The sequence below is a fragment of the Cheilinus undulatus genome, linkage group 16, assembly GCF_018320785.1.
Source record: "Cheilinus undulatus linkage group 16, ASM1832078v1, whole genome shotgun sequence".
Taxonomy (NCBI): domain Eukaryota; kingdom Metazoa; phylum Chordata; class Actinopteri; order Labriformes; family Labridae; genus Cheilinus; species Cheilinus undulatus.
Window position 1 is genome coordinate 37,248,255 of NC_054880.1, and position 13,646 is coordinate 37,261,900.

The window sequence follows — 13,646 nt, forward strand, 5'->3', positions numbered from 1 at the left end:
GTTTTTCAACTCTTCTCTTGACAATGTATCAGCGCATAGTTTTTAATTCTCTTACTTTTCTCATCCTCATTTGCTGTGCATTCAGAGTATTCAGACCTCTTTCACTGTTTTTGTTTTTCTTATGTTGCAGCCTGATGCAACAATTGGAAAAAAACAAACAAACAAACAAACTAAACATTTTTATTCTCATTAATCTGCACTCTGTACCCCATCATGACAAACTGAAAAATATAGAGATTTTTGAAAAGGACAGGAGACTGGAGTTAGCAAAAAAACCTCCAAAAGTCTAGCAAACTCCAAGCAAGCTTTCATGTGTTTTGCTAAGAAAGTCTTCAATCTAGCCACTCTGCTATAAAGCCCAGATCAGTGGAGGGCTGCAGTGATGGTTGTCCTTCTGGAGCTTTGTCCCGTCTCCACACATTATCTCTGCAGCTCAGTCAGAGTGACCATCTCCCCTGATTGCTCAGTTTGGCCAGGCAACCAGCTCTCGGAAGAGTCCTCGTTGTGCCAGACTCTTCCAATTCAGAATTATGGAGGCCACTGTGCTCTCGGGAACCCTCAGTGCAGCAGGAATTTGTTGTAGCCTTCCCCAGATCTGTGCCTGTCATCAATCCAGTCACAGAGGTCTTCAGGCAGTTCCTTTGACCTCTTGGCTTGGTTTTTGCTCTGACATGCATTGTCAGCAGTAAGGTCTTCTTTAGAGAGGTGTGTGGCTTTCTAAATCATGTCCAGTCAATTCAATTTACCACAGGTGGACCCCCTTCAAGGTGTAAAAACATCTCAGTAATGAGAGAAATGGGAGGAGCCTGAGCTAATGCTCAAGTGTTTTAGCATGTGATAAATCAGCTTTCCATTCTTTATAAATGAGCAAAAATTTTCTAAAATTCTGTTTCACTTTGTTGTGATGGGATACTGAGTGAAAAATAAAGAGAATAAAAAAGGATTTTTTTCAACTGTAGCATCAGGCTGCAACATAATAACATGAAAAAGTGAAGGGGACTTGATTCTGAATGTTAAAATATAACTAAACTCCAGACATGACTACAACTTTGACTACATACTCGCATAACAAGAAGCAAACCTGTTTCTTGGAAATGATACCAAGTACAGCATCTGCAGTATTTTATGAGTACGAGTACTTAGGTTTGGTATCTGCAACAATACCCGATTCTCAGTGTAGTGGTATGCAGAAGTTGGGTATACTCTTAATTCATCAACTCTTTAGAAGTTGGTATACCCTTAATTTAAAGCAGGTACACTCTAAACAGCAGGAATATTCTGTATACCCTGAACTCCACCGGCTCTTATACTGGTATCTGCATCTGTACATCTCTAGATGCAATCCACAATCTGGCTCTTACATATCCCTGGTATTCCAGATATTACATACTGTACCTCTAAATATTTAATAACAAATTTCTCCATTTAAGTGACAAATGTGACACTTTATCTATGAAATTCAAAGCAGAGACAAAGCTGAACGTTCTTAGAACCTGATGTGAGGTCTTTAGTTTTCTTTGCCATTAGCTTGGTCCAAACTAAAACATTTTTAGTTTACAATGATTAACAATAAATGGAGCAAATCCACACAATTAAAAGGCAAAAATATCTAAAAGATTTGAATGGAAACAACAATTTAAACCAAAACTTCTATGTCAACAGCTTTGAACTTTAACAATTGATTGCTACAGTTGACATCATGTTTTCAGATGCTTCATTTTTAACGATATATAAATTTAGCACAGAAAGTAAGAACATTTGTGTTTGGTGGATTATTTCTTTGTTGTAACAAAGCTTCTTTGCAATAAATTGTATACTGTTGGAAAGCCTGTTTATTTCCTGTTTATAGGGTGCCAGATTTGTAAGGAGCATGCATTTGTGGAATGATTGGCACCTGAATGTCGTTACCTGTGAGCATCGGCCTACTTCAGCGGTCAGTAGGTGTATGCTCCAAGAATCTGCATGCCCCGTTAGACTGATCTGGATAGGGCAACTTCAAGCTGGTGTTCTGCAAAATCAAGGATTCAGCTGTAATGCTCATCCCACAAATGCAAACTCCTTAAAAATGTTGCTCCAACTGTATAAGATTTATGGCCAAGAGGCATTGTTACAACAAATAATCTACCAAACACAAATATCCTTACTTTTTGTGCTATATATGAAGCTCAAGGTGACAGATGTATAATTTCCTGACTGATGGTCAACAAACTATATAAACATTAGATCCTCATATTTGAGATTTCTTTTAAAAATATAGTTATTTTTCAGATACGTACTGTAACAATTCAATGTTCTTAATGCTTAATAAATGCACTAACTTATTTGTAAATGGGTGCTGTGAAACTGTAGTGTGCTGCAGCAGAAGCCCATCAGAATTAGCACCACAATCACCTCTAAGTGAGATATCCATACTGTACCACATACTGTATTGTCTTCAGTAAAAACCCTGGGAAAGCCTCGGGTGTGATCTCTCAGACTCGTCTTTGCTTGCAGAGCATCCCACCAATGTTAAAGCTCAGCGCAAAACTATCACACATAAGCCCAGCCCTGGGGTGAAGACCAACTGTTACTCTAGCTTACAAATCATCTCTGTTACAAATATGAGACTTTAGACTCTGAGGCCCCTCTATCCAAAAATAGAGATTTCCCTTTCCAATATTGTTCACGAAACATTTATGGACCTTGGGGTGAAACACGATAAAGAGATTTTGAACACTGAACTTGGTGTGAGAAAGACTGAAAAATGGGAAGAAAGGATTGGTGACACATCCATTTCCTACCTTTTGGCGATGTGAAAATAGACACTCGGGGTATTTATTTAGTGAAAAGGAGACATTTAGAGCCGTTGTGAGTTTGAATATGATATATAGGGGGCATTTTATATTCTTTTGTTAAACAGGTATCATAATGCATTAATAAATCAACATCTTTCTATATTTCAAATGCTGTATCATGATATTACTATTATTTTAAACCACATAGCACACGTGCGATTTTTACCCCTTGTGTTGATGCTGCAGAGGTCACACTAGCATGAAGTACAGCGAGCATCAAATTAAACTTTTTTTTTAAAGGATCTTTAAGTCTAGTTTTTCACACACAGACACTTTTCTTGCCTCCATCTGTTAATGCAGTGTGGACTTGGAGAAAGAGGCCAGAGTGAAAATAGAGAAGGCGGGGAGCCTCTAATTTGGAGCCCATCTGCCACATGTGCTGCCCTTCAGTAGCTCTGATGTTGGAGGGAACTTTACTCTGTCCTCTGTAAACTCACTCAGTACCACACAGACACAGCTCTGGTCATGCAATGCTCAACCACAGAGGGTTAGCAAATAGCTTCCTTTAAATTTCAAACAGAAGCTGAAAGCAATATTTCACAGTATCTTTTTTTAACTTTTTTGTTTTTGTCCCAAGGAAATCTTGACTAATATGTTCTGCAGCAGAGGCAGTGATAACACGTACATTATTTATATACAACTCAGGAGGGTCATTACAAATATTCTGGTGCCTGACTAGATCAACAACTTGCATTTAAACCTCCCATCAGTCCACTGACGTAAGACAAAAAGTGGACAGAAATAAACGTAGCTTCTCTCCTTGCAAAAAGCACATAACTGAAGTAGAGATGCATAATAACATCAGCAAAACAGTATCGGCAGATATTCACTGAAAAAGCTGATCATTATCAGCAGATGTGAAAATTTATGTTGATATTTGCAAACGATTCATCAGATGTAAATATAAACCATACGTATGAATACGTTGTGGAGTTATTCATAGATATTCATACTTCATTTGATACCCTGCCACTTATGTTTTAAGTTAGATTTTCATTTCCTGATCCCATGTACAATTACTTACATCACCCACACAGTTTTCATTCTCACGGTGACTTTCAACACACTTTTTTTTCCTCAACAACATCGATTCAGACACTGTTAGGCACCAGTACCATATAAAAAGTATCAATGCAGCAAACAATACCCAACCCTAGGCAGGACTGAGAGATCAATGTCAACATAAGTGTTTATCTTTGTATCACTATCAAACTTTAAAGTGTGTTCTAAGGACTCAAGTTTTAGGTTTAAATTACATTAACATATCGGTATCATCGATATTGATGTACTGGATAAAACTGATTTGTAAATATCAGCATCTTTGATAAAATCTTATATCATGCATCCCTAAACTGAAGCCTTTTTCATGTCTGTTCTAAACTATAGAGATGTAATTTACAAACTTAATTCTAATTCCACCTAAAGTTCTAAGACTTGATTTATAATTCTGCCCTTTACTTTTATCGTCTCCATCAGTCCACTCGTCAATGCATTTTTAATAATGCTGGGCATAGATTAATTTTTTTGATGTAGATGAATCTCACTGCAATCCTGTAGTTAATCTAGATTAAAATGCTAGATTTGAATTTTGCAGAAGACATTTAAAAAATGCTTGACCTATCTAAATATTAAGGAAAATGCATCACAGACTGCTTGAGAATACCTTGCTTGCTCACCACTAAACCCTCACTTTAAACACCAAAGTTTGCTCATTTATCATGTGGATTTCAACCATGGAAATATAACAGATAGATGGGTGAATGATGATTCAGATCAGCGCCTGTTCTCTCTTGCTCGCTCACCACCACCGGACCCTCCTCTCTCTCCCTCTCCCTCTCCCTCTGTCTCTCTCTGAACCTCACTTTAACACTGCAGTGTCCATGAGATCAGTCATGGAAATCTAACAGATAAAGGCATACATTTGTAGCCTACTCACAGGTCATAACAGAGACAGAATTAAACGTTGTTCTCCATCTCTCCAACCTGTCTTATTGCTTTGACGAGAGTGTGTTGTATGAAGCTCTCCGTCAGGATGGATCCAGCAGGATTTTAAAGGAGTGACAGACAACAAAAAGTCCAGCGCAACCTCTGGTTTGTGCTTATGTGCAAACAACATGTAATATTGACTACTGGTTGAAATCACACACCCAAGCATCCACTCTTTCATTAAAAACAGATGTTGTCCAGTTCAGCGGAGAGCAACACAGCCACTCGGATGTGACCCTTCTGAAACCACACACACATACACACACGTCATGGCGGTGAACTGCAGAGCGAAACGTTCCCTCGACGCAGAACTTCGAATGGTCAACGACGGCATTGCGTCGACAGTGTACCTACGCCGTTCTCACGACGCAGAAGTATAAATCAGGCTTAAGCCTGCTCACAGTAGAGCGTAAGCCTGCTCACAGCAGACCCAAACCTCTGCCCTCCTCCCATTGGAAATGACTGGAGGCGTGTTGGTAGCCTACTACGGTGTGTCTGTAAGTCCCTTTAGCGAAAAGATTAATGTGCAATAATTTTCTTATTGCGCGATAAGAGTCTTGCGTTAACGTGCTACGTTAACGCCGTTAATGGCCCAGGAATCATTTTTAATCATAATGTTTTGGGCTTTTTTCCTTTGTTTAGCTAGAGAAAGGAAATATGGCAAGAGAGTCTTGGGAAGATCTGCACCAAAAAGGAACTGACACCAGGAATCAATTTCACTACCAGTGCACTGAGGACGCAGAGCAAAACACATGAAAGCCCAAATGGAGTTTGCAAGAAGCCAAGTGGGCTTTCAAGTAGAAACATCTCAGCAAAGATTGAGAGAAACGGGAGGAACCTGAGCTAAATTTCAAGTGTTTTGCAAAAGGTCTGAATCTTATGTCCATGTGATATCTCAGTTTCAATTATAAAGTTCTGTTTACACTTCGGTACTGAGTGTAGATCAATAAGAGAAAACTGAATTAAGCTGACAGTAGCATCAGGCTGCAACATAACAAGATTTTAAAAAGCAAAGGGAGTGTGAATATTTTCTGAATGCACTGTTGTATGTCACTGTTTTGATCAAGAGTCTGCTCTTAGTGTCATAATTGTCAAAAATATTTTGTTTTTGTGTGTGTACTTGTAGTTTTACTCTTGATGTCATAGAAAATGAGGCTTTCAGTGGATACATGAATGAGTTATTGTGATAAGTATAGCCTCAAACAGCATTTGTCTTCCGTATTTCAACAGTTACCTTGATGGTCTCAGGTGGTACACCGGGATCAGGGGCTTTCTCCAAGTAGGTGGTCAGGTCCTGGTCCACGTGCTCAAAGACTAGAGTGAGTTTGGTTTCTCGGTCAGTCCGAGACACTGTGCACACATCAAACAACCTGGAACAAGAGGAACAGGTGGAGGAGATCAATACTATTGATTTAACGTTGGTCCACTATGCCCGCTACTGCAACACAGACACTGACCACAACTAATGACTCTGCAGAATCAATACATCACTCATATTACCTTATAGTCATGGCTATGCCACTATTTTACTGCAGAAATTACTTGTGTCAGTCATTCTATGTTTAATGTTGACCAGGTCTTCCTTTGTTTTCACTTTACTGTTTAATAATTCATGACAGCTTAATAGTTTAAAACTAAGGACTTTATGGAGCACACAACAGTGCTGAATAAGAAGGGAATAAAAATTTATAGGACAGTTTTATTGTATATTTTTACTGGGGATGCATGGCATAATTGGCATGATATTGCATATGCAGATATGAAAATGTCATTCCTTATTTTTACAGTATGTTTTAAGGACTTAAGTCTTAGGTCTGAACCACATTTATATATCACATCAATTGTGGGATAGGTTAAATGAGATCAGAAATAACTGCATATTGGATATCAGCAAAAATCCAATATTATTTGCCCCTATTTTTTATGGAAGCAACAATGTTGACTGCATTGTGACAAGCCTTTAAATGTTGTTTATTTCAGACATTGTTTATTTCACACATGGATGAATGAAAAAAAGTAAATGCATTATCTTAGGACAAATATGGAGTAATGTCAGACAGTAGCACCTTCTAAACACTAAAACAACCACTGATATCTATGATTAGAGTTCCAGGAACGTAGTAGCAGAGTCCTTGTTAGTTATTTGGGTTCACCTGTTGTTCAAACTGCATGCTGGTCTACTAATGCAGGAAAATTCTGATATAGGTCTCATGAAGCCTAGTGTTAGTTCATGCAGCACTGTAGTCATACGCCCAGCCATGATCAGCAATAACATATTCGAATAAAAGGCAGCATCAATTTTAAGCTAAGTAGTAGTACTTCAAAGGTTTACAAACTGCCTTCTGAAAGGGATTTAAGTTTACAAAAGTACCATTGAATTTGTACTTTGGTTTTATCACAAGAAAAAAAAATGTTTTGGGAAAATATTCAGTTTTTTCATAAGCAGTACGGTAAAAATTTCAGATTAAGAGTTGAGAAAGGCACACCTCAAAACTATTTTTCTCTGCATTTCTGTTGAAAACTGAGCAAGTAGACTCCTGATAGCATTATGTATTATAACACAATCGCAATATTGTCTTGTATCATTGCAACTGCACATTACCATATCATGCAGCACTACATTAAACAATGGAAACCATCAAAAAAAACTTTATCCCATTTATTTTTTTTACTCTCTATAAAAAAAAATCTTGAAGAACCTGTATACAGACTGAGGTTTAGAACATCAGTAATTACAAAAACTTGAGTAAAAGTTTTAAAATGCTTGTTGACCTAAAAAAAAAACATATGCTGCAGTCAAATCAAAAAACTACGCCAATGCAAAGTCTCTGAAGATTCAGGACCATCAAACCCCAGACACAGGCGCTTATGGTTGTGTTTCACTAGGCAACAAACTAAGGCCAAGAATCCAGATTATGTCAGCAGACCTGCCAAAGCAGGCTTTGGTGAAAAGCTGAAAAAAGCTTTCCAGATTGTCCTCTTCAAAGAGCCGGGGACCACAAGCAGCATTCCTCCAGCAGCACTATGACAACTCCTGATGCTTTCTGAGAAGTCGAGTGGACCCTGCCTGTTGGCTGCGAGCATCTTTTATCACAGCAGCATGGAATGGGATGTGAATTATCTCCTTCAAACAAGATGATAAAAAAACTGTTAACGCATTACTTTTAAGTCAAACAACATCAGAGGAAAGATTTTCTTCCCTTTAGCCGCGACAATATGTTCTGCATACAGTATGTTCAGTGAGCTGTAAGTGAAAAACCCACACAAGACCTCCTTAGGGTGCCAGAGTAAGTTCATGTCACAAGCCAAGATTGATTCATGACATCCCACCATGCATCAGGTTTATCTTGGCCAATGGAACAGGTGTAAATATTGGCATATTGGTGTGACACTGATGAGTGCTGAATATGTAAATTCAATTTGATCCTTCACACAATTACTCCAAAACTTCACTCCCGTCGCACCTAAAACTCAAACTAGCAAATCTAAAATAACTATTAAAAATGTATGCATGAAGATGAATGCCTAAACTCCTGAAACTTTCTTATTCCAATCCAATATGACACCATGTACATGCCATCCCCCTTCAATCAGTGTTTTTGAGACTGCTGAGTGCTAAGTGGTGAGTTCTAAGCGATCCATTCGAGATATCTGTACTGTGCATGATGTCACAGCGTAGACGGCGCCCTCCTTTCGTAGCACTGGGGTTAAACGCCCCTCACAGTTCGATTGTTGCGCTACAATGGGGGCTCTCAGCAGACACTGAACATATGGAATGAATAATGGGCCTCATTACAAACATCCAGGGGTTGCCTGGAGTCACACAGAAGGCCCACAATGCACTCACCCCGGAGGTGAGCTGTTCGGCTAAAGTGGTTAGCAAAACTGGAGAACAGTATAGTTGCTCTGGTAGCACACAAAATGGGTTCATCCTTTTATTCAAAATGACATAAGAGAACTTCAATTTCAGCTCATGTACTGCACTCCAGTGAGAACAAACTATTGTGAACTCATTATGAGAAAAGCATTATTCTCCATTATTCATCGATCCACTGAGGATTTATTGTCTTATTCATTTATTACAAAGGCTGTAACTTTGCTTCTAAAACATCCATTTAAAGCTTCCTTTCCAATCCCTCAGCTCTCAATATTCCATAATAAACCAGTACCAAGGTCAGACCTTGGTAAGTGCCAAGACATGACGCAGTCTCTGACCTCTGAGCGAACAATTCATAACAAAAGTGAAAGAAAATGGCCTCCACATGCAAAGCAGAGATGATACTGAAAACCTCGCGCAGTGTGAGCACTTTCACTAAATCCAGTTTGACTTACAGAAACCAGGCTGGAGTGTCAGTGTTGGGCTTTAACAGTACAGATAAGTATTACTGGAAGAAATTGAGCCATAATGGACTTACCACCAGATACTCAAAATGAATCAAACCTCTGCTTCACTGTAAATGAGATATTTCAAGGCAAGTTGAGTACTAAAGGAAGTCTATGAAGACAATAACACGGTTCTCTCAAAAAAAATTTTTTGTTAAATAAAATAATTTTACTGTTTTTTGCAAGTGCATTAATAAAGAATTAAGATAGGTGGACTCAAGTATTTTCATGCATATTTTTCCACTAAAATATTTGATGTTTCTTACATTTTTGGATACTGATCTAATTCCTTTCAGTGTGTTAGCTGGCCATGTGAAACAAAGTGATGCTAACTTAAGCCCCAGGATCAATTTGGAGATATTTTTTGACACAAGTAATCTTAAAAGGTATTAAGAAAAATTAGAAATTAAGGTGTGGTGTACTTATTTTACATCACTGTAGCTGCAGGAAGACATGGTTTAACCAAAGTTTGATACATTAACGCAATTAATGCTATTAAAAGTAAATAAAAGAAAGTGAAGAGTGGATTGTGTGATATCACATGGTGAAGATGACTTCTGGCTTGTCCACTGGCCTGTCTGATTTTTTTAAAGTAACATGAGACATTAAGGTTCAGTGTACTTATTTTACATCTCTGTAGCTGTAGGGAGACATTGTGTTGGCTTAACCAAACTTTGAGCCAAAATGCATGCAATTAAACAAAATTATGCACTAGTTATGGATATTAATCACATTGCAGCTGATGCATTAGTGATGGCAGCCCTATAAATCTCAACCCAAATTCATCAGAATGTTCAATGTTAGTTCAGACCATAAATGGAACGTAAGAGATGGAAAAGAATGAATACATTATTACAAGCAAATGACAGAAGTATGCATTTGTTTTATCTTACTACATTTTCCCCAATACAGCTAAGAAATCTGGCATTTTCTCGCAGAATTCCATAATTATCTTGGGAAAACCAACTTTGTTATGCAGGAAAACAAGATGGTACTTTAAATCTTGTGAAGAAGACTGAAGAAAAGAAAACCTTTAAAAGAAAAAGAAAAGCCTTTGGCACTTATTTTTTTTTCCTTTGCGACCCACTGGAAGCAACTTTATGCTCCACTTTTAGGTCTACCAATTGAGAACCCTTGCATTAATTGTAATGAAAGCTACAGGTATGGTTTGAATGTAAGCGTAACATGTTGATGTGTTCTTATTGGTGCACATCTGTCAATTCAAAATGGTTTCAAGCCCAATCCAGTTTAAATCTAGTGTTTATTTAAATAACTGAGCCTATTATGAGTAATACTGAGCAGCTAATCCAAATTAAGATTGAATCACAACTTTCAAATTGGAGCATGTGCAATATTTCTTTTACCTGATGTGTCAAATATCAGTCAAATGCCTTTTTGAGATATTATGCTCTACATATCATGCAAACATTCAGGTTTAATTTTTTTTAGAAGAAAACTAGTTTACTCATTTTTGTGTATGTTTTCTGAACCAAAATAGGAATGGCATAAAAATGATAATCCCCTTCTGCAGTTAATGAATCTGCAATATTAGATATATTAGATATTTTTACAGACTCATTCAACCCTTGTTTAATCTATCTAATATTAGGGTGGGTATAATACAGAACGATTAATTGCTTGTGTTTAATGAAAAATAAATAAGATAAGGAACTTAAAGGTGCAATGTGTAAAATTGGACAATATTAGCATCAATCAAACAGATTTTAGATTAAAATGGCCAACTCTGTGGCAGCAGTGGAATTAAAAAGAGAAAGTGTTTGTTATTTGGCTAAAACATGCCAGAAGCAAAAATCCAAGATGGCAGACTCGACTGAGGGGACCTTCCCTATGTATGAATAAAGAGCGTATAAGTTAATAAAAAATTAAAACATATTCCACATTGTCAAGGGCTTGAACACTAATTTAGATAGGCACATTTATTTGTATTATATTTAATTTCTACCAAGTTTGTTCAGCTACATGCTACCGGACTTAATATTACACATTGCACCTACAGAACAAAACCTTTTTATAATAAATTTCAATACTGGAAAAGAAAACAAGAATCAGATTGTTTTCCCAATTATTCAACCTTAATTGAGAGTATGAAGGGGTCTTTCCAAGTTCATGAGCACGCATTTAAATGATAGTTCTGTGGCTGAGTGTTTCTATGAGTGGCGGTACAACATTTGTAGGAACAATGTGATTTAAGCGGGCCAATAAAAAGCTGTCAGTGCATGGCAAATATGAGACTGGATAAAGTTGTGATCGGACAGGTGTGCTACTACTGTCTGGTACCAGTGGCAGCAACCTCATTCATCAACAACAGGTTAAGAGGAATAGTGTTACATAACTTTGGACACGCATGAATGTAGGCCTAACCCTAAAGGTCAAATGAGGCAGCATGGCTGCCACCACAGATCATCAAAAAGGAAGTTGCATGTCTTTGTCTTGAACAAAAAGTTCTGCCACTCTCTGCCCCCTCTTCCTCTCTCTCTCAAACACATCCACTCTGACACATTTCAACACACAGTCACACAAATACAGGGTCTACCCACCTCTCCCCCTCACTTACCTGACAACATTGGGGTGCTCGAAGGCTTCAAGCTGCCTCAGTACCGCCACCTCCCGGATGGTGGAGAGAGGCATCCCCTCTTCCTCCGTCTGGACTCGAACTCTTTTTAACGCCACAAAGCGTCCCCCGTTCTTCAAATCTCTCGCTTTGTACACTTTCCCATAAGCTCCTTCTCCAATCTCGGCCACAGGCTCATATTGAGTCCCAGCACTGTCTCTGTCCATTTTTGCTGATTTTTTTTTGTTCCTCGTCTCTTGTTGAAAATATTGCGGGGAATCCCGGCGAGGGTGACGAGCCAGAGAGTTTCTCACAAAGGCATATTCACAGAAAAGAGTTGGCACATGCAATGCCTAGATGACAGGGAGACACAGATGGAGGAAGACACCATCTTTGTCAAATATGGTTAAATTTTCCTCCAGGTTAGCAATAACAGGACTGTCATCATGTTTTATTCCGACTAACAACACAACAGCCCCGATGCGTCCCAACTTCCACTCCTCCTCCTATTACGCATTGCAACTCATGTCCTCCTACCACCAACAAAAAAAGTTAAATAAATCAAATAAAATACATTTAGCATTTTTAAGCTATGTTTGCATGCAGCAAAACGTCTCGCGCATTCAAAACTTCACCCAACATGCAGTGTTGTTAAACTTAATGTCATGTGGGCTGTCTTAACTCTTTAAAAAAGAATTAAACAAGAACATTTAAAGAGAACACACAAATATGGAGCACAAATCTTTCATAAGAAGCGGGTTTACGCTACTAAAATAACAAGCTACCTCTTAAGAGCCATGTGTTATCAAAGTGCATGTTTGAGACGACACAAACTTTGCGAGCACGTGGCTGTCTGATTGCATTGTCTGAACTTCCTACATCAAGTCCTTTTAAAACACCGTAAAACTCACCTTTCACACACGAAACCGGTGTAATTCCGTAAAACGATACTGGATTTGAGTTTTAAAGTTGTTTTTATTTGCATAGACAGCTTCCTCTAATTTTTTCTAATTTAATTGCGCGTGGGCTCAAACGGGCTAATTGAAGTGAATCCTAGAAAGTCGGGAAATTTCTATTTCGGGCTTTAACATGTAATTGTGCCGTAAAGTAACATTTCCAACCCATAAAAGACACTTTTTTGCACACTTTGTTTGTAAAAGTATCCACATTTACCTTAGTTTATGTTGTCAATAAAATGTCGTAACGTCGGCATGTCCAATAAAACGTGGAGACACTCGCGTCTCGGGTAAAATGTCCTGCAACAAACGCATCACTGTCCACTGTCCTCCATGCGGGGGCCACACAGGTAGTTGGACGGTGCAGGCTCTAACCCCCCATCCCTCTGACTACACCAGGCTAGCAGAGAGAGACACTCAAACAAGGGAGGAGGAGGAGGAGGTGGAGGTGGAAGAGGAGGTGGTGGGGGGGCTGAACGAAAACTCACATACACACTCTCACTGCAACTTTGTGGGTGGGGGTGTGAAGGGGAAGGGGGTGTAGCATGGAAGGAGTGTGTGTGTGGGTGGGGGTGTGTGTGTGTGTGTGTGGGGTCATAGGACAAAGGCAAACGCGTGATACAGCCCTCCAAAACCACGCTCTTCTTTAGATTTCTCCTCTCTTTCTTCTTTTTTTCCTCCATATATCCCCGGATAGGCCCATGCAACTGCAGCCCCGCTCGCCTGTGTTGTGAGCTCCGTCTCTGCCTGGCTTTCCCACGCCGGCTGAATGTGGCTGACCCCCTTCAGAGAGGTTTGACACGGAGCGGGGACATTTCCGCATTCCTCCCCGACTACAAAGGCACACCGCCTCCTTTTTGCTCTCCCTCGGCCTCCTCGGTGCTTTACCATTCATAGTCCTCTCCGCGGGTTTTG

The 13,646-nt window shown here is 39.0% G+C and overlaps 1 protein-coding gene across 2 annotated transcripts in view; it reads right to left on the reverse strand.

Moving 5' to 3' along the window:
- cdk6 (cyclin-dependent kinase 6) overlaps positions 1-13,142 on the reverse strand; it is a 56,591-nt gene extending 43,449 nt beyond the window's left edge. Inside the window, exons 1-3 of one of the 2 annotated variants that reach the window (XM_041808692.1) lie at positions 12,949-13,142; positions 11,779-12,128; positions 6,055-6,190 (exon numbers count right to left, since the gene is read on the reverse strand). In XM_041808692.1, coding sequence (XP_041664626.1) covers positions 6,055-6,190; positions 11,779-12,002 — 360 coding nt within the window. In that variant the 5' untranslated portion in view covers positions 12,003-12,128; positions 12,949-13,142. Of the gene's footprint in view, positions 1-6,054; positions 6,191-11,778; positions 12,129-12,686; positions 12,795-12,948 lie in introns of those variants that run through there. The other variant, XM_041808693.1, reaches the window with a different exon arrangement.
- Between the last annotated feature and the right edge of the window lie 504 nt (positions 13,143-13,646).